Source organism: Haemaphysalis longicornis, unplaced genomic scaffold, assembly GCF_048455015.1.
Source record: "Haemaphysalis longicornis isolate Haplotype H1 unplaced genomic scaffold, Haemaphysalis longicornis Haplotype H1 scaffold_4, whole genome shotgun sequence".
NCBI lineage: Eukaryota > Metazoa > Arthropoda > Arachnida > Ixodida > Ixodidae > Haemaphysalis > Haemaphysalis longicornis.
Genome location: NW_027526361.1, coordinates 101,764,250 through 101,784,485, shown reverse-complemented (window position 1 = coordinate 101,784,485; position 20,236 = coordinate 101,764,250). Strand labels below are relative to the sequence as shown.

The window sequence follows — 20,236 nt, the reverse complement described above, 5'->3', positions numbered from 1 at the left end:
TGTTGGTGGTGCTCCTTTGACTCAGATGGCATTTCAACCCGAGGCCTTTGAAAAACATTGTGTAGAAGTTCAAAGGCGTCATTTGAGGCAAATGACATTCGCCTCAAAGGCCTTCGAAACGCTCATGTAGCATGGTATCTTTTATGTCATTTTGGGAGAATTGTGTATAGAGCACACCACATACATCTCACGTTCTGCACCGTGCAGCAAACGCCAGTTCTCTACAATAAACAGCCAGCACTGTTCTCACGGTACCAACACAAGGCACACACACGCTCGAATTGCCCAGGAATGGACAAAATATGCTCGCACCGTACTAGACTAGTTTGCACGCTTGAGTTGGTAGGCTCATTTCCGTATTTCAAGTACTCGGCTTTCTCAGTAAAGTTCCAAATAGTAAATATTTGCGTACAATAATCTTTATTTCGGACCCATCTGCACGCCATCACAACTTCACCGCCACACTTGGTCCTCCCGACCCGGCAAGTACAGGCGCGAACACTGGGGGCGCAGGCAGTGAGTGGCTCAGAATCGCAGCAACGCACGGGCCGCGGCAGCAGCGAAGCCCACCGTGGCACGTGCCGCAGCTGGAGCAGCCGCAACCACGGCTCCCGTAGCGTAACCAACTGGCGCCCCGGCAGCGGCGATGACGGCCTTGGTCGCGAGTGGAATGCCTGCGGCTCCCCAGCTCTGACATACCGCAAAGAGGCTGCCCTTGGCCACGAATCCACCCATGGTGGCCTGGACCCCGGCAGCGTATGAACCCGCTAGTACTCCTATCGAGCCGAATCCTGCTGCAGACAGGACTACCGGAGCGGCGACCACCGCAACAGCTGCTCCTGCTCAAAGAAAAGGAGTACATCCACCAGTGTCATATGCGGCGGTACACACATGCAGCTTCACCTAAGTGATTAAAACTTTTAAATTTTATTTAAGAAACCGTAATTGTTAATGACTGAGCATTTAAAATATTTCGTGCACCTTAAATGACTATATAACTATATAAATTAATATCTATCTTAATTATATCTGCGTAACGATATGGTTTCGACTAGTTTGCTAGTTTCAACTAGCAAATTTCTGGAACGAAGTGGGCTACATTTTTCTCACTTACAAATTTGCACGACGCCACGATACATCCCCAATACCATAACTGCTCCATAAATTCCGTGGCTGTAGATCAGCAGAGTAGTGCTTTGGGCGGGTTGGTACATGGTGAAGTTTTAAAGTGCAGCACAAGACGAGGGACCACAGCGCACTGCGTCTTCTTTTTTTTTTTTTGTATTGTTGTCCTGCGTCTTGGGCTGCGCTTTAAAACTTCATGAATGAAGAATGCTTCATGACGCTAGTGACAAAAAAATGGACACAGCAATGAGGGAAACAAGGAAGCTTGCATGTAACATCAGATCTCTGTGTTCGAATAACGCAAGTTGTGACCTACAGAAAATCGCGGGGTACACAAAGCAGGAGCCGGAGATTCTGCGCCGTGATTACACACAAGGCATTGCCGGAGGAGCGTTTTCGGAAAAGGGCTCTGACAAAGGGCCCCGACTAGAGCCACTAAATAAGCTACGCTGATCTGGTGGCTCTAGCCCCGACCAAGCGCAGCACATTTAAAGAGTGTAGTCGCCAGTCAGTCGCTTCCATACGAGCCGCCACGAGCTTTAGGGGGGAGTAGCTTCGAAAGGTGCCGCAAAAGGGACTGCTGCCACGCCAACATACCTGCTACTGCACCAACGGTCACGGGGTCCATGTTATAACAGCTGCAAACAAAGAACAAACTATGAGGCCTAGCCAAAACAAACGCCGAACTGAACATAAAAATAATAACCAAGTCTTTGTGCAGTTATGAGACAGTCCTCTGCCCAACCATCTGCCCACACAGGTAAAAGGCGAGGGCCCTTAAACAATCCTCACAATATGCAGGATCTTTAAGGCGTGCGTTTTTTTACAAGTAGAAGTTTCTTAGTATTTTGGGTAAATGGACACAATAACTGTGCTATTGAGTGCATCAAAGCACACGACACTTTAATTAGTTGTGGGTCACGATGCTTAAACGCGGCAGTGTCGCCGAGAACAAGTGAGTTGTTTGCTTGCCCAGACTATTAGGCCAGTAGACCACTTTTTGTGTAATTTACATCAAAACGACAAGGGAAGCCTACAGTGGCCACAACAACAACAACAAACCACGCGGTCGCACAAGTGCATGAAATGTGTTCTAGCAGACGACCACATACCTAAACCATCCTCCTATGAGTGACGTAACTCGTAGGTGGCGCCAAGGTATATGTCCTCAAGGCCATTATCGTTAACTCGTTCACAAGTTCAGCAGCAGCGTTCCGTTGCGGACAACACATGTGAATTCACATGTGTCGTCTGCAACGGCACGCTGCTGCTGAACTTCCGAGCCTGGGAAATGTAGCTCTCGAAAGCTGACGAGTTAATAGGAAAGGATATCAGAGAAACTCACTTTATCCCATGACTTTCAGAGTACAGTCGAACACGGGTATATCGAACACGCATATATCAAACTATTGTCTATATCGAACAGTCTGAACATCCCCTTGGAAATCCCATGCAAAAGCATAGCGCTATTGTACGCGTGTATTGAGCTCCCGATCACGGGCACATTCGATATATCGAACGCTGTGCCGCAAGTTACCGCTTGACGCGCCTTTGAAGAGGTCTGTGATGTGCGGAGCTTTCAGATAAGCTTTAGATGGACCTATTTTATATTTCGAATTATCGATATATCGAACTTTTTCGTGATCCCCTTGGAGTTCGATATATGCGTGTTCGACTGTATTTCTGCTGTGAGTCACGTCACATATATGCTCTTCACTGTCTATGCACCCTGTTTTTGAAACTCGCTTTACAAAACCGGTTGCTGATTAAAAGAATCAGGAAATCGAAATGTTGTTCTGAGAATTCTCACTCAGGATAATGCTATCCTACAGCATGTGTTAGTGTGTCGCACACGTGTTGTTGCACGTGTTTGTTTGCCGAACGAATTTTGCACTCATATGAGTCTCAGTTCTTGTTAGGCAAAAGCTATTGGCTCCATTTTCCAATTGGAACCATGCAATAGTTTATTGTTCCGTTCATTTCCTGCGTCAAAGCCTCGCCTCATATAAAAACATATTGGCGAAGAAATTTTAGCGTCATTTCCTGCAGCAATTTCAAGCTTGTTTCCATATCATAGCAAAGTCCAGGATCGCGTGAAAAAAGAGGCAAGGCATAAAATACTATGCTCGTTTGATTGCGAACAAAAAAACAGACCAAATTTCTGACTACACGAGAAATAACGGAGGGCACTAACGCGTGCGCTTATTTTCCTGCTGCAGAAACTTCTTTTTTTCTTATTATCTCATTTGCGATTCAGCATTCCAGAGGGAGATTCTATAGCGCTCGCAACATCTGCGGCAGCGGGTCGCCGTAGCAGATGACACGCGGCTGCTCTGGGCTGCCGGTCCACTTCCTGTAGTAGATCGAGCGGCCGTGGTTAAGGGGGACTCACCTGATTACATTCTGATTACACACAACATGATTACACACACAACATGATTCTGATTACACACAACATGATCCAGGGGCATAAAAAGCATCCTGCACCGATACGAAAGGTTTTAAAAATTCATAGAAATGTTCCTTACGTTCCTAGTTTACGTCTTTTAGAAATACATCGTTTATTTACTGAGATAAAAAATAAACAAGAAACACATTTTGGTTTATCCAGTTTTGTATGGCGCTAACTGTCTGGCAAGCAAGAGTTTTGTGTATTAATTTCAGTGCACAAGTTACATATCTCTAAAATAAGGAAACTAGGCCATTGTGGACATTCATTTGTGTTTGTAAAGGTTTTCTTACTCGTGCACAATGGTTATTAAGTCCGCGGGTCATGAAGTTGTGCGGTACCATAAGAACGTTAACAGGTGAGCCCGCTTATATAATGCACACCCTAGTAGCACAGAATGTTGCCCGAACATTTCCACAACGTTTCCCCTTAACGTTGCCAAAACGTGGCTAATGTCCGCTTTTTTTAACGTTAGTGCAATGTTTCCCAGAAACATTGCGTCAACATGATATTAGCATTGCTCCAACATGGGGGCAACGTTTTAAGGGTGTTGTTTTAATGTTTGGATAACGTTGTTTCTGACGTTCGTCAACGTTGCTACACTCTTGGAGCAACCTTCCAGCCACGTACGGGACACATTTGAACAACGTTATGAGACGTTTTCTGATGACATTGCAGCAACTTTTCAGCTACATTTTCGCAACGTGCATACCACATTTAAGCATATCCCTGTACCATTCGGACGTTGTGATAACATTGCTACAATCTTGCAGCAACTTTAGATCCACACTTTTAACATGAAGTTAGCATACAAAGAACGTTGCTGCAACGTTCAAGCAATGTTTTTATGAAGTTGCAATAACATTCCTACAATTTTGCGGTAACTTTCCAGCTATATTTTTCCAACGTGCGGGTAACATTTAGAAAACGTCGCTATCATGTTCAAGCGATGCTTCCTACAACGTTACCGCGACTTTACAGATACGTTTTTTCCCCACGAGGGCCGCATCCGCGCACTGTTGATATGACGTTCAAGCAATGTTTCTCTTACGAAGCGATGATATTGCAGCAATGTACAGGTAACTTACAGTTACATGTATCTATAATATACATGCAACAATAACTAGATGAAAATATTATAGGTTAACTTTTTCCTAGACAGACGATTGTTGACTGCATGATAAGCGAGCACTTCACACCTCGTCCTCATAAACTCCTAAAAGGTATAAACTGGCATTTTAGACTGCATGTTCATACATTTGATCCCTACACTGACCAACACACACAATTAAGGCAGTCCGGCAAAATAACAAACTAAGAAATGGCGGAATTTTAAAGCAAGGAACATGCCAGCTAGCGTAAATAACAACACTGACACTCTTTAAGATGAAAGAACATGTGCGTTTTATTTTACCATTAACAATCGATCCGAATACGTATTGTGTTAAAGCAATTGCAATTTCGCAAGTACGCTGTTTCAGCCGTTGTCTTCGTTTTTCTCCTCCTGGGCTTGCTTGTTCTTCTGCCTTGACAAGTCAGTTTGATGACATACTTGACGGCCATGAACCCAGTAACATGGGGTTGTTACTGCCACGCTTCTGCGAAATGAAAAAAAGCTGTAGTTTAGGAGAAGTTGCAAAGTTGTTACAGCATAGACAATGTCTCACCTCTCAGAACACCAGGACTTTTGGCATACAATATGGCCTCATCAATTTTCTTGTACTGGCACTTCAAATGAGGTTTGGCTGCCATTCCTGGAAAACAAACAAAATGGCATTGCTCTAACACACAGGGTGCTCAGAAGCTCACCTGCAGTTTGGATGACGCTTGCTGCCAGATGAGCTTATTCGTGTGTCAATGTTGTGGTGCTGGTAAATCATAAGGTATTTCTGAAACAAAACAGAGTGTATAGAAGTGGTTCAGAAAACTGAAGTGAAGCAAATTTTAGCTAATAGAGAAAACATTACCTTTAGGAAGGAATATTATAGCAAAACAGGCCTCTTCACATTTCACTTTGTCTTGCTTGTTTAACTTTTTCTAATGCCCGTGCCAACTTTATGACGCACATCGCTTGAGTTGGTTTCTCAAGCATCCCTGGAAAACAGAAAAGGACGAAATACTGAATTATATAAAATACCTTACAGCTTTCTTTCCAGACCATTGAGTAATTAAGTGAAAAGTCTTCGATCAGACAGCTTGCCAGAGAATTTTCAATTAACAAGAGAAGCCGACCAACTGATGACGACGTGGTACGTCGGCAATCATTGAAAGAGGACGATAATTACCTCAATGGCCATAAACATAAAAACGCAAGGAACAAAAATTAGTAAACAGGCAAATGTAAAGAAGGGAAACATTACATGTACAACTAGATGAAATTACAACCGTGTATTTTCTTGGTCGCCTAATTTTACCTTTTGCTCTCGAAAAATGTGCTAAAAACTGGCTTGAGCTGTTTTATTTTCTTATTTTTATTTATTTTTGATCATTTTATTTATTTATTTTTATTTGTCATTTATTTTCTTTATAGTTATAAGCATCCGACGTAGAACAGCCTTTCACATGGAAAATATGTGAATACTACAAAGACGTCAGGCGTTGTTTTACATCGTAAGATGGTTCGCATAAGCAGCTGATAACATATGGCTTAACTGCAACGCTAAATTGTGTACCGTTACAGCATGCCGCCGAAACTCGCGTGAAATTAAACATAACAAAGTTATATTTATTAGTTGTATTTTTCGCGTTCGTGAGCAGCTGCGGCGAGAAGTAAATTAAAAGCCAATCGTACATATCAAGGTTCTTGCAGAACATATATATATTCGATTTCAGCATCATAACAAAAAATCTACTACTGAGCACCCACCTGATTTCTCATTATACTCTTTCCATAAAATTTAAGTGAATACGTGTTCCCCTTTTACAACCGTACGCATTCACAAAAGCAAGGATATGCTTAGAAGTTAGAAACGGGAGGGCAATCTTGTTCCCGCTCTTTTACGAAGTAAACTGCATTCGAAAGAACGAGGTGAGCTCAGAAAATCGAGCGCTTACCTTCACTGGTCGGTTGCTATGAACTTTCCGGCCCGAAAATATTCGCCGTAACATGCGGCCACACAACAATATTTCGTATGACATGGTTCCTTCTCCATTCCGTTTGATTGTCACTATGGCTGCTCCTTTCTGAAAAAAGCGCGCGCATTTTGTCTACTCTTCCCAACCCACCGCCGGCTGCCAGTCGCAAAGAAGCATGAGGGGAGGACCCCTCTGCGAGGGTGTCAGGTTCGGGGACAATAATAAAAAATAGAATAAACTGTGGAAACGAGACTTTCTGTTTATGTAACCCGAAACCCAAGCAAATACACACAACAAACAGAAAAACTAAGGAACAGCGGGGAACTAATAAACACTGAAGAACAGTGAAAGACCGGTATAGAACACGTTCAAGAGTTCAAGCAAATGGGGAGTGTCCGAAGTCAGAGAATGAAGGGCAAGGACTAAGCACGGTGATGAAATGTCCACAATAAGTGTTTGCTGCCGGAACGGGGTTGCCCTACCTCACGTTCCAGAGGCGCAGTCGTGATGGTTCGGTGTTCAAAGGTCCAGCTGGCGTGTTCAGGCCGCAGGGGTAGGGCGCGCTCCGAGCTCCCCGTCATGTAGCAGAGGACGCAGCTCTCTTGGGCGTCGTGTTCCTCTACCGCTGCCTGACGACCTGACTTGTTTGTGGAGAAGGTGTCTTTGAGGTTGTGGCTGTGGAGGACCTCTTGGGGCACGGCACGGGTCCGGTCGCCCGACCGCCGCGCATCCCGGTCTCGCTCCACCCCGCGGAGTTCTTCTCTCGTTCCTCTCTGCCCGCCAGCCGCTGTCGCTGGCCGCTTCTCATTCGCCGGTGGCCGGCGCGAGCTCGTGCCGTGGTCGCAAGTCGATGAACTTAGCGCCACGTGCATTGCGTCTTCTTCTTTGTCGTAGTTTTTTTCTTTTTACGTCTTTTCGTCTCGTGCTGGTTGTTTTTGCCGATGCAATTTCTTCGCATGACATGTCCCCCCACTTAAGCATTTTTCACAGAAAAATGTCTGCTCACTCATGTCCGACACACCATGCACACAGTCCTTGGGGAACAGTCACAGAATATCTAGTAATCACGAATGCACTCGAAATTTCTAGAAGAGAAAATACGAGTTCAGAAAACACTGATCATAGCCCATAATGAGTCAAAACACCAACCATCTTTACACATGACATTCAAGTGAGATTTCGGACAGTCGTCAACCATAAATGCAAACCGGCAGGTAGTTCGTACCTTTTTCGACAGTGGCTGCGGTGCCATCCCCTGCCTTTTCGATACACGCTACGGCATTGGTCGTGATTGGGTTCCTTCTCACTCTTACTAGCTGACAAGTTATATAAGCATTCAAGAGAAGAGTGTGAATGCGGTGCGGGCGACCTTGTGTTCCCACTGGCCGATTCTTCGCGTGAACTAAGTTTTACCTTAGTTCTTTTTCTTGCCCCTCCGGGTTTTCTTTTTGTTCTCTTGTTTCGCAAGTTCCGCTGGCCGAAGCATCTCCTTCGGTGCTTAGGCGGTCCATATTTTCTCCTCGACCCATGGACACTCTGGATTAACATATGAGGCGGTGGAAAGTCCCTGTCTGTGATGAGGACTTCTTTTGGTACAGAGCTCCGCTTTTGAGACGGGCTGTGCTCCAAACACGGTTTGTGGTCAACATTAACCTCATCAAACCCTGAAAGAGTCAAGTGCAATTCCGCCACTTGCGGACTAAGTGAAAGTGAAGTTTCTTTATCAGGTGATGAAAGGGCTGCCTGATGTTCTACAGTTACGTCAAGTTCCGTGTGTTCATTGGCATCTCGTGCCACATCAAGAGGGGGCGACAGTTTATCTGCACTACAGCGCGGGGGCGAGAAAGCCTGTACGTTATCAAAGCTTTTCCCGCCATCCTTAGATAGACGGGCCTCACTTCGCCTAGCCTCAAGCTCCTCGAGTCGTTGCCGCAGCTTCAAAGTTTTGTTTTCAATCTCCGCGCGCTGTTTTTTCTATCTCCGCTAGCCTTTTGGCCGCCTCGATATCTAGAACTATTTCTTCACGCCAGAGCCTTTGCTCCTCGAGTGCCCACTCTGTCAGCTCGTCGCCACTTAATCCCAATCGCTTCCCCAAATCAATTAGCTCTGCAAGGTCCATGTCGGGTGTTTAGGAGTATACACAAACGAACTAGCCTCGTCCTGCCGTGGACGCCAATTATTGTCAGGTTCTGGGACAATAATAAAAAATACAATAAACTGTGGAAACGAGACTTTCTGTTTATGTAACCCGAAACCCAAGCAAATACACACAACAAACAGAAAAACTAAGGAACAGCGGGGAACTAATAAACACTGAAGAACAGTGAAAGACCGGTATAGAACACGTTCAAGAGTTCAAGCAAATGGGGAGTGTCCGAAGTCAGAGAATGAAGGGCAAGGACTAAGCACGGTGATGAAATGTCCACAATAAGTGTTTGCTGCCGGAACGGGGTTGCCCTACCTCACGTTCCAGAGGCGCAGTCGTGATGGTTCGGTGTTCAAAGGTCCAGCTGGCGTGTTCAGGCCGCAGGGGTAGGGCGCGCTCCGAGCTCCCCGTCATGTAGCAGAGGACGCAGCTCTCTTGGGCGTCGTGTTCCTCTACCGCTGCCTGACGACCTGACTTGTTTGTGGAGAAGGTGTCTTTGAGGTTGTGGCTGTGGAGGACCTCTTGGGGCACGGCACGGGTCCGGTCGCCCGACCGCCGCGCATCCCGGTCTCGCTCCACCCCGCGGAGTTCTTCTCTCGTTCCTCTCTGCCCGCCAGCCGCTGTCGCTGGCCGCTTCTCATTCGCCGGTGGCCGGCGCGAGCTCGTGCCGTGGTCGCAAGTCGATGAACTTAGCGCCACGTGCATTGCGTCTTCTTCTTTGTCGTAGTTTTTTTCTTTTTACGTCTTTTCGTCTCGTGCTGGTTGTTTTTGCCGATGCAATTTCTTCGCATGACAGAGGGGCGCGCACGTGTGCGCGTATGAGAGGAGGGTAGGACGCTGGCCAAGGACGAAAGCCTTTTCTTTCGGTCTTTTTTTTTTTTCGGCCATCCCCCACTTCGCGCTCGGCTGCTGAAACTTCCTTCGCGACACACAGAAGGGACGGGACGGGACGGAGCGTCGACGAAAACAAAAAATAAGGCATGCAGGAAGAAAGGAATGCGCGAGACAGCGTGCCTGATTCCCAGCTGAAGTCTCGGAAAAAGGCGGGGTTCCGAGAACGCCTGGCGCCCTGCTGTATTTCGTTTCGCGCCAAGCAGAACGCGACAAGTGTTCGATGCATTGGAACCTCTTACGAATAAAAATTACACCAGGAAAAATCTGAAGATAGTGTGTGCAATGCTATTGGAAGGGAACAAGAGCAAAAATTTTCAGGTTACTTGGAAGGTTCGTTTGTATAATGAGAAAAGATCCTTGAAATAGGCAATTCGTACAGGCAGTATCTCCTGGAAAATGGGTGTCACACCAGGGTTAGGTCTTTGTTTTGTTTTATTGTTTCATATATGTTACAATATCATGGTGCTCTGACTTTGGCGCTCGAGGTAGGTGAAATGTCTATGGGGAAGTTGAAATATAAAACAGCCCACTTCATGTTGTCTATTTCAAACAAAGGTGCAAGGTGTGGACTAGTTGGAACGTTCGCTGATCAGAGGGGCTATAACAGTGACTAAATGTCACAAGAAGGGGGCAATTTAAAGTACATGAACTTTGGGCTTTAATCTATTTCATAAATCAACCGCAATTACTGCGGCAATGTATATATGAAGGGAAAACACACGATTGTAATTAGCTGGCGACATGTATACGGCTCGCACACCCATATGATGCACAGAAATTTATATAGCTTGCATATAAAATTTCTCCAGTAAATTAATTTTTTCGAGCAATTATGAGGATCCAGCAACAAGGCAATGTTTGAGCCTTCTATCTAGATTATTTTTGTTTAAGGATATACAGGCGGCAACATAAAACAACCCGGCCATGCATGCTTTAAAGGGGCCATAAATAGGCTTCCGAAGGTCGCCATTGTATACCGCGCAATCGCTAGAATACCCATTCACGGCAACATTTACCAAATATTACACCTATTACACCTAACGAATAAAAACATGAAGCAAAAATTTGGTGTCAGTACTCCTTTAAGAGAGAAAGTTAACAGTGCGAGTCGCTTGTGAAAACTTAGCAAAATGGAACTGGAAATTTTCCTTGTCGATGCACGATTACCTTTTTATAATGCAACCGTTTACTACCAAAGGAAGGCGCGCAATGTTTTAACAATAGGAAAGGAAAGTTGGGAAGTCATTTCTGGATGCTGTTTTCAGGCAGTTATGAAAGAAATGTGCGCGAACTTCTTAAAGATACGGCCAACACGTCGAATGAAAAACACGGCGTATTCCCGATCACTTTGTCTTTCCATATGGTGCACGTTTCCCAAAAGAACACATCTCCATTGTAAAGAGGCCGCGTTAAATTTCGGTATGATGTCATGGTGAAGTGAGCGGCTATGGAACGTAAAGGAAGCCAAGTCGGAGTAGATACCATTTGACGATGGCATAAAAAGCTATTTTCTTGTTGAAATTCCAGTTTGTTTATTTATTCAGCAAATAATGATTGCAAAATAACACACGGCAATGAAACCCAAGTTCTCATTCGTGCCTCACGACGTCGAAATGCTGCGCCGTCCGTTTCACGCGCGCGTTGGGTTAATTAGCAGGCGCTGTGCATTTGGTCAGTTTCCTGGATATATGCGGCATGCACATGGACAAAAACGCACCCGAGTGGCATTTGTAAAAGACTCACGAAAACAGCCCGATAGTTGGCCATACGTGACAACGCACAGTTGAGGGTGAAAGCTGCGCGGCTTTATCGGTGCTCAGCAGCTGTGTTTTGCTCTTTAAGTTTAATGATGTGTTAAAATCGCCCTAAAATATCTGATTTAACTGATTATGAGGTTTCATGCGCCGACGCTACACAGGCGATGAGGCGCACCGTAGTAGAGGGCTCCGGATTAATTTTGACTACCTGGGGATCTAATTAACGTGCACCGAAATCCCGAACACACGGGCATTTCCGCTTCTCGCCTCCACACACACACACACACACACACACACACAAAAAGCGGCTGCCGCGGCCTGCAATCGAGCCCGCGTCCTCGGGCTCAATCCTTGGACTCAGCGCTAGCACAACAGCCACTGAAGTGGGTTTCTAGAATAACTAAATCACACTATAAGATGAGACAATCGGTATACCAATTGCATGAGCGACACGGCCTGCAGGGGCTGGTGCGAACCGTTGAGCGCACGGATGTTCCAATAAGAGCGCATTCGCAAAATGGAAAAGTTGGTTTCGTACATCAGTGAAATTCTGCTTAAAACACGTCATTATTTGGGTGTCATTTACACGGATCTAAGTTGATTTACGCTGCAGGTATTGATTTTTCAGAGCGTGACTGTCGTACCTATATAATTTGATTGGCTTTTTACTAGGTGTGGCACAGCGACGTTTCATTGCACACGTTCACAAATTTCGCGGGGACTGGACTTCACGGAAACGCGTCCATAGCCAACAAAAGCGGCCGCTTAGAGTTATTGTAAGTCCAATCTGTCCTCAAGAAACTCATGTGTCAGATGCACGCCGCCAAGAAATTTTTGCGTGTATGCGTCGTATGCGTATATACCTTTAGGAAAAGTGAATGAAAAAAAAAAACGGGTATAGAAATAAGGTGCTTCGTTGTTGAGTCATATCTTCAAATTATTGTGGGCACCTCACCGTAAAAAAGTAAAAATTTGTTCATCAACTCCATAAGAAAAGTGCGACTAGCACGACGAGTATAGAAAAGTCATGATTGCTTTTGAAAGTGACTGTTTTTGAGCGATATTACGAAGGCTGAAGTTCAAATGGGACATATAAATGGAGCAGGGATAAGCAACAAGTAGGGGGCGAGGGGGAACACAAACTTCTTGTTATTGCATGTTTACTGATGAAAACAAATAACGCGCTGCAAAGATTGGCTTAAACTGAGCTTGCTATTCCGTAAAACTAAGAGGAAACATGTAGAATACAGATACAGTAATCCCTCGTTATAGCGAAGTCAGCAAGACGGCGAAAAATTTCTTTATAAGCGGTATATTGATATAAGCAACCACTCGAGAAAAGCTAAACCAGTTTAGCTTATTATACGCAACAGCTGCGAGGAATCAATTATCAAACCATAATGTATTCACTGAAGCAAAACGTTATTCAGAGTAAGCTGTGGTGGCTGTTTCATGTTCTTGCCGGGCGAGAGCAACCCCTGCTACAATTTGACCATTTGACCAAGCAATGCAGGAGGCTATGGTCGCCGCCCACAAAAATTGGCAGCGGCAGTGCCCCTTTTTAGGGGGGTGTGCGGGCGTCACGAAACGCTATACGAGAGTTTTGCGCTGAAAAGCGCCGCAGATGCCGTGGCTCGAGACGGAGGTTGTTTGTTGAGCTCAAAAAATAAATAAATAGTAATAATAAAAAGATTAACCGCTCATTGGGCGTACAAAGCACAATCATGAAAACTGATCGGTTTCGCATTAGGGGCATTGCATGATCACTGGGAATTGTTTTCCCGAGTTGTGCAGCCGTGAAGTTTGCAACACAAGAGTTCTTCGGCGCCTCGTTGTCGGCGACACTGCCAATTCTACGGTTCGATTGCCAGTGTTCGCGCACCGTCGTGTCCACGCCCTTGACCAATGTGTTGCGACGAAGTTCAATGACCCTACCACGCATTTGGACCGTTTGTCCAAAATGGGGATCACCCGAATCGAGCATGACCGGCTCGAGAAAACCGCCGGTGAAGTACCAGCTTGTGTTGACCTGCCATGTTGACAGCCTGACTCGCCACTGAGTCACCGCGGCACGGCGACGCCTCCGCTCGCCACTTAATTCGCTCTAAGCGGGTCAAGGTCTTCTGGCGCTTCGAGTAATGCGGCCTAAAATGCATCCGTTTGGGTTGGGACCAGAATAAATTTCGAATGAAGCGATATTTTGAATAAAGCGATTTCGTTATAACGAGTGACTACTGTATTTATATTTATTGGACGTAGTTTTTCGATGATTATAATAATTACGCCTGCGTGACTAATAATAGAAGTTCGATTTCTTACACGTGGAGGAAATCGCCGCGGGCCCATGTGCAACACAAAGAAATGCCACTGCCAACACGATCATTGCGGGGTAATTTGCGGATGACGCGAGCTCACGCACGACACTGATAACTTAGTGAGGCTAGAAAGTATTGGCTATGATCGGGAATCTGCCTGCCTGACCTGTTAAAATTCTGTTCTCCAACGTAAACGAAGCCTGTTAGTGTATTCTTTTAGCTTTACAAAATGATACAGCAATAAATGAGTGTTTTTGTAAGTTTTTCCTGAACAAAAAAATATTTTGTTCGCGCTCAACCTTCAATCGAAGGTGCCATATTTGTGGTATATTTTCATTAACACCAAGAACGGCGATGAGATTTACCCGCTTACTAAAAAAATGAAATAAAAACGAATTTCATTCATGGAACAGCCGGCGGCCATCTTGAAAAAAATGACCGTCTTAGAACGGTGCAGCACCTGGCTTGTAACGCACGATGCGCGGAATGGCGGTATTATTTTATTCGAGGCTGCATCCACTCTAAGATAATATTGTGTGATCATCCAACAAATTAGGGACTAAAATAAACGGATCTGCCGCCGAGTTTGGCTACGCCATCCGTCGGACCGGCACCACGCGTTTCTTTCGTTTTGAGAAACGTTCAAACGTTCACGGTTCCTTTAAGATTTCATGGGGGAATCTACACGCTCAGCGTGACACTTCTCCACATGCATTTCTGCAGTTTTTCGAGAGCTGTGTTTCTAAATGATCACACATTGATGTAGGGTTTTTGCGGTCTGCCTCTGAACCCAGGAAACCACGAAAGTCCATAGGATATCCACAAATGGTCACAATATCCAATGTCATTTCAGGACATTCATGTGATGTCCATACAATATGTTTCACCCAAGATCATCTGCTTGTGGACATCCATGCGATATCACTGCAAGTGTGTTATAACATCATTACGCGATATCGCTAGGACGTCCACAAATTTTCATTTTTCCTTGCACTGAGAATTCGCATTCATAGCGTGGTGTACATAAAGGGGCCCCAGCCACACAAAGTGTGTCTTAGTTCAAATCTCCCCTCATCCCCGTCTTTCCAGCTCCAAAATATTTTCTGGCCTGTTTCTAACGCATATTTTAAATGAAGAGCGGGTAGTTATTTGATTTGGAATTTGAGCGAAATCTGGTTTGCCTTTATGTTTGATTCGCGAATTGGATTCTATATTTTAGGCTGCTTGATTTATGTGGATGAAGAACAAGTGGGACTGTTGATTTTCTCATTCAGTTGTAGGTGAGCACTGGTACGGAGGCTGCAGTACGGAGCCAGTTACGGAGCCTGCTGAGTAGGCAGGATTCTTGTCACCCAAATTTGATGCTTGGGATGCGAGCGGGTGCATTGCATGATGCAACCCACGCGTATGGGTATTGCTTGTTTGGTTCTTGCGCGATGGAGTGGCGGGCCTCGTCCAGTCTTGTAACGTCGGGGGAGATGAGGGTGACGGCCGAGTAATTTTGCAGCGTTTTACTGCATCGTGAATAGCCTCGTGGCGTAAGCGGTCGAAGGCTTTGCGAATGTTCAAAAGGACGACAAAGGCCACGGTTTTTGGTAGCCTTCGCGTTTTCTAGTGCAGAGACAAGGTCGGCAATTGAATCCAATGGCACTGCGCTGGCGAGGAAAACCCGTCTGCGGCCCAGGGTTCAAGTTGCAGATTCGTGCATACTTGTAATTCGAGGCGTGGGAGCGCCACGGATTCGAGAATTTTGGAGGCAACGCTCGTGAATGAAATAGGACGAAAAGAGGAGAAAAGTTTGGGAGATTTGTTCTTTTTTAGGATGGGAGGGACAAGTAGGAGGCCAAATTGAGCAGGGAGGTTGCCGGAAGACAAGTGGAAGTTGCAAAGTCAAGAAGGCGCGAGTGCTGCCTCTCGGCTACGGGCGCACTTTTCCTTTTTGCATTTTGCAACCCGCACGAGCTCGGCCGCCATGAAAGGAGCTTCAAAAGCCGTGCTCAGGGCGAAGGAGGGAGCCGGCGCGGGGGCGTCAGATTCTTCGTTTTGGGCTGCGGCAGGGTTTGCGCGAGAAGAGAAAGCTCGGCCACGTTTTTTCCCCTTGCGATGGAGCGGGCGAGGAGGGTGGAGGGGGGGGGGGGGGGAGGTTGTATGTCGGGGCAGGTCGGGGTCGCGGAGATGGCGCGAAGCAAATGCCGTGCAAGGAGGAAAGAATACTTTTCTTTCCTGCATGGGTGAGGCCCTCGTCCTGCAGTAGACAGGCTGACGATGGGGATTTCATTTATGTGCGTGCGTGTGCGTGTAAGTGCCGTATTATATGCAGCTAAAGTACAGTAATTAAAGTACACGGGGCGATGGTACAGTGAACCAACATTTTCTAAACCAACCTAATCTAAAAACGTTGCAGTGTACTGTGGCTAAGACGTCCATTGGGCATAACCATTTGAACTTTTATAGGCGACGTAATTTCTCCAAAACATGGGTTAGTGTGGTGTTTCACATAATAAATAAATGGAAAGCTGCTATACATTCAACATTCCTCAATATTGCGACAACCTAGATAAACATGTACACAGACAATGTTAATTTGAAGGTTTTTCGTGAGCATTGCTAAATATGTAGAAACTGTACGTACGCGTTGATCACTTTTAACCACACTCCCGAAATTAACGTATCCTGTAACTATATCGCAAACATTCAAGTGTGCTGTACGGGATCATTTGAATTTTTAGGCAGCTTATGTAACTCCACGTGAAATCGTTTATCATCATAAATATGACATTTGCCAACATTCGGCAACATTGCTGCAACGCGAAAAAAGCGTGTAAATGGCAGTTTCTCATGCGGTGTTTTTAAACGTTACATGAATGTATCCAACGTTGGCCCACATTTGGCAACATTGCTGCAACGCAAGAAAATGTGCATGTGGGCAACATTGCCTATGCGTTAAACGTTGCGTGAATGTTGTTGGATGCGTCCAACACTGATTTTACGTTGGCCCACATTTGGCAACATTGCTGGAACGTGAAAAAACGTGCATACGGGCAACGTTGCCCATCCGTTGTTTGTAAACGTTGCATGAATGTTTTTGAATGGGTCCAACGTTGGCCCACATTTGGCAACATTGCTGAAACGTGAAAAAATGTGCATACGGGCAACGTTGCGCATCCGTTGTTTGTAAACGTTGCGTGCATGTTGTTGAATGTCTCCAAAGTTGGCCCACATTTGGCAACATTGCTGTAACGTGAAAAAACGTGCATACGGGCAACATTGCCTATACGTTGTTTGTAAACGTTGCGTGCATGTTGTTGAATGTCTCCAACGTTGGCCCACATTTGGCAACATTGCTGCAACGTGAAAAATGTGCATACGGGCAACGTTGCCTATACGTTGTTTGTAAACGTTGCGGGAATGTTGCTGAATGTGTCCAATGTTGGCCCACATTCGGCAACATTGTCACCACGTTGTGTAACGTTGCCTAACGTTACACAACATTGGCAACACGGCAGAAACGTTGCGGCAACAATTTGTGCTACTAGGGCATGCTTTCTTCCATGACGTCCACAGCAGCTGCAGGTGCATGGAGGAAAGAAATGCTGGGCTTTAGTCACGGCCTCCGAGATCAAAACGCGCGCGGGGGAATCTCAGAGGCCGTGCTTTAGTGTTGGTAGTTTAATAAACAGCCACCGGATGGCGCTATGTGCGCTGCAGCGTTAACTGCGTGGTTCACCACAGCGCACTGTCAGCGATCTTTTTTTCTTCGTTCGCAGAGATCTTTTACATTTTATACCCGCCGGCTCGCCCGCTCGATCTAGCGTTGCCACGCGCCCGACTGCCTGATTCATCGACGCGCCCACCTGAAAGTGAGGAACCTAAATACTTCAAATTTTGGAAGTATATATCATGGCGAAGAGGCTGACATAAGACTGAATTTTTGGAAATTGCACTCCCACGGGATTAAAACGGGGAAGGTGATTGTGTTTTCACGATAATCTCGATTGCCCGTTCAGATACTGAACTGGTTTCCGCTGATATACGCAACCAGCACAAACGTCCAAAAACTAGTTTATCGGTTTGCCTAAACGAAGAGACCCCGTGGCGCGAATCCAGATTTGGGAGTAAATTGCGCGTGGGGCCTTTCCATATATCGAATGAGTTTTTGCTGGCAAATGTTACCCATAAAAAAATTCGAAATAAAGTTACGGACTCGACGGCGGCGCGTCGTTGCTTTCAGCTACTGGCGAATTCTGACGCAATCTGCGCTCTTCACATTGTGTACGTCGCAAACTCCACAAAAACTAACATTTAACAAAGTTTTAGTGTATGTCGATCCTTCCGTCCACTTGTTCGTATTAGTTTAGGGCGAGCACACAGTTGTAGCTCTAGAGCTACACCTGTGTGCTCTACAGTCTTCTGTAGTTTCGGATCCGTACGACGTATCCGCAACGACGTATCCGAAACTATAGAAGACTTCGATCCGTGCGGGAACGTTGCTCGGTGCGAGACGCACAGTGAGACGCACAGCATCAAAGCGGGTCTTTGTCCAAGTTCTTTTAACCAGCAGCAAATTCTACAGCTATGTGAGCAAAGCATTCTGGACTTCACTTAACTAGCTGCGGAAATATAGCGGGAAAACCCTATTCTAATACGTAGATCTGCAAACGCAGAAAACGCAGTAGTAGCTTTTGGGTGCGCATCTTTTAGAACAAAATGAAGAAAACTCCTCAACGAAAGATAGAAGTTTACTCACCGGAGGCGTTTCAACGACAATTACAGCTTCGCGCGACACAGCAACAGCCTGTAGGCTCCACCTCTACTGCTGCTCCACCAGCGAGGCCCCTAAAATAGCGAAGGTAGCGCCAACGGCGCCCAGTGGCGCCGGTGGCGCCACTTCTCCCTCCTTTTCCGCCGCTCACCGCATTTTTACTTTCTCCTCCCCCGCGGCGAGGCGAGAGTGGAGCACTTCCTAGCGCGCACACAAACAACGCTGAAACCAACTGCTAAAACGTTCCTTCCGCTGACGGCGACAGGCGTACACCGAAACGAGTTATGAGTGGCACCGCGCCAATCTTCGCGCCTTTACGATATAAAACGTCTGAGCATTGAAGCAAACGCCCATGCACCCACCATGCTGTGTGTCGACGCTCTTAACACGTGGACTTTGATATCGTTCCGTATATCGTTCCGTCTGGACGGAACGCTGGCCACAGCCTTTCGTAAAATGCACCGATAGGCCGGCTGCATGGGAGTTGTAGGCTGATAAGCGCGCTAGAGCCTTCGGATTTGACTTTACAGGCGCTGTACGTGTTTGCCGAGACCAAAACATGTATCATGTTGCCAGAAAATGCAACTTCGGAGGTCTGTAGGTTCTGTGTCCGCAACCCAATTACCTTTGTATACAAGCGTATATTTGGCATAATAAACCGTAGTTACGTGTCGCGACATGAAAACAATCGAGCGACCACCGCATCCTAATTCGGTCACGTCGTTAAAAACATGGAAGAAATAATACTTTTCTTTCCTCTATGGTTAGAAGTCAGAATGCTGACTTCCAACCATGGAGGAAAGAAATTTAGTATTCTTTCATCAGCTGCACTCGCCACGTTTTTATTTGACGAATAAAAAGATATTTCTCCTATCTTGCGCCATATCGTTTGCTTGAAATTTGTTTCGTTTTAAGGAGCTTTTAGGCACTTTAGGCGCGTAAAAAGAAGTGTCAGGTGTTAGAAATGTGGCTGCTGGCTGGCGTCCAATTCGAAGCGATCCACGAAGGAAAAAATGCTTACGAGAAGCCTTTACCGCCGGTCTTTACCCGCCCACATGGGTGCATGATGATGATGATGATGTCTTGATGGCTGTTCCCTTTGAAACGGGCGGAGCACAACGTTCGGAAAAATGTTCCGCACGGGTCCTAGCCTACGACGCCACACCTCTTTTTCCCTACTGCAAACCAGTTTTCGAGACGACGCTTCGTCCGCTCGGTGGTCTCTGCCTGTGACTCAATGTCCACCGCTGCATCGTCTCCTCCACCATTCGCCTCACTGGCCTGCGGCCCGCCACCTGGCGGTTTGCTGAATCCAAAGCCCAGCGCCCGCTCTAGTGTAGTTCCACTAGGCTGGTGGGGCTGGATCGCCTTACACTCTATCACGACGTGTTCCAAAGACTCCTCCTCCTCTCCGCACGCCGAGCACCTCACTTCCCCCTCCCTGCCACACTTCGCCCACCACACAGCGGTCCTTAAAGTTCCAGAGCGTGCCTCGAACAGCAGGGAACTCCCACGACTGTTGTCATAGAAACCCTCCCGGCTGATCGTTGTCTTGTGCGCACTGTACGTCCGTAGTGCCGGCTTGCTCCGAGCTCTCTGCTCCCACATGCGAGTCTCAGCCGCGCACACCCGCTCACGCAGTGCCTTCGGTCCCAAGCTCGTTCCCTTGAGGTCGTTCAGGGTTGGCAGCGGCACTTCATACTTAGTGGCCAG

The 20,236-nt window shown here is 46.3% G+C and overlaps 1 protein-coding gene and 1 long non-coding RNA gene across 2 annotated transcripts; both read right to left on the bottom strand.

The window, feature by feature from the left end:
- Nucleotides 1-403: 403 nt before the first annotated feature.
- Nucleotides 404-18,631, bottom strand: LOC144179180 (interferon alpha-inducible protein 27-like protein 1). Its single transcript, XM_077707431.1, has 3 exons — nt 18,509-18,631; nt 1,723-1,763; nt 404-839 (listed from the first exon to the last, which is right to left on the bottom strand). The coding sequence occupies exons 2-3, from the start codon at nt 1,751-1,753 to the stop codon at nt 526-528; spliced, it is 345 nt and encodes a 114-aa protein (XP_077563557.1). The 5' UTR covers nt 1,754-1,763; nt 18,509-18,631; the 3' UTR covers nt 404-525.
- LOC144180463 (uncharacterized) lies at nt 4,846-7,672 on the bottom strand. The gene is made up of 4 exons (XR_013324426.1): nt 6,629-7,672; nt 5,542-5,668; nt 5,242-5,463; nt 4,846-5,172 (listed from the first exon to the last, which is right to left on the bottom strand). It is a non-coding gene; the product is annotated as an uncharacterized LOC144180463 (long non-coding RNA).
- Nucleotides 18,632-20,236: the final 1,605 nt, after the last annotated feature.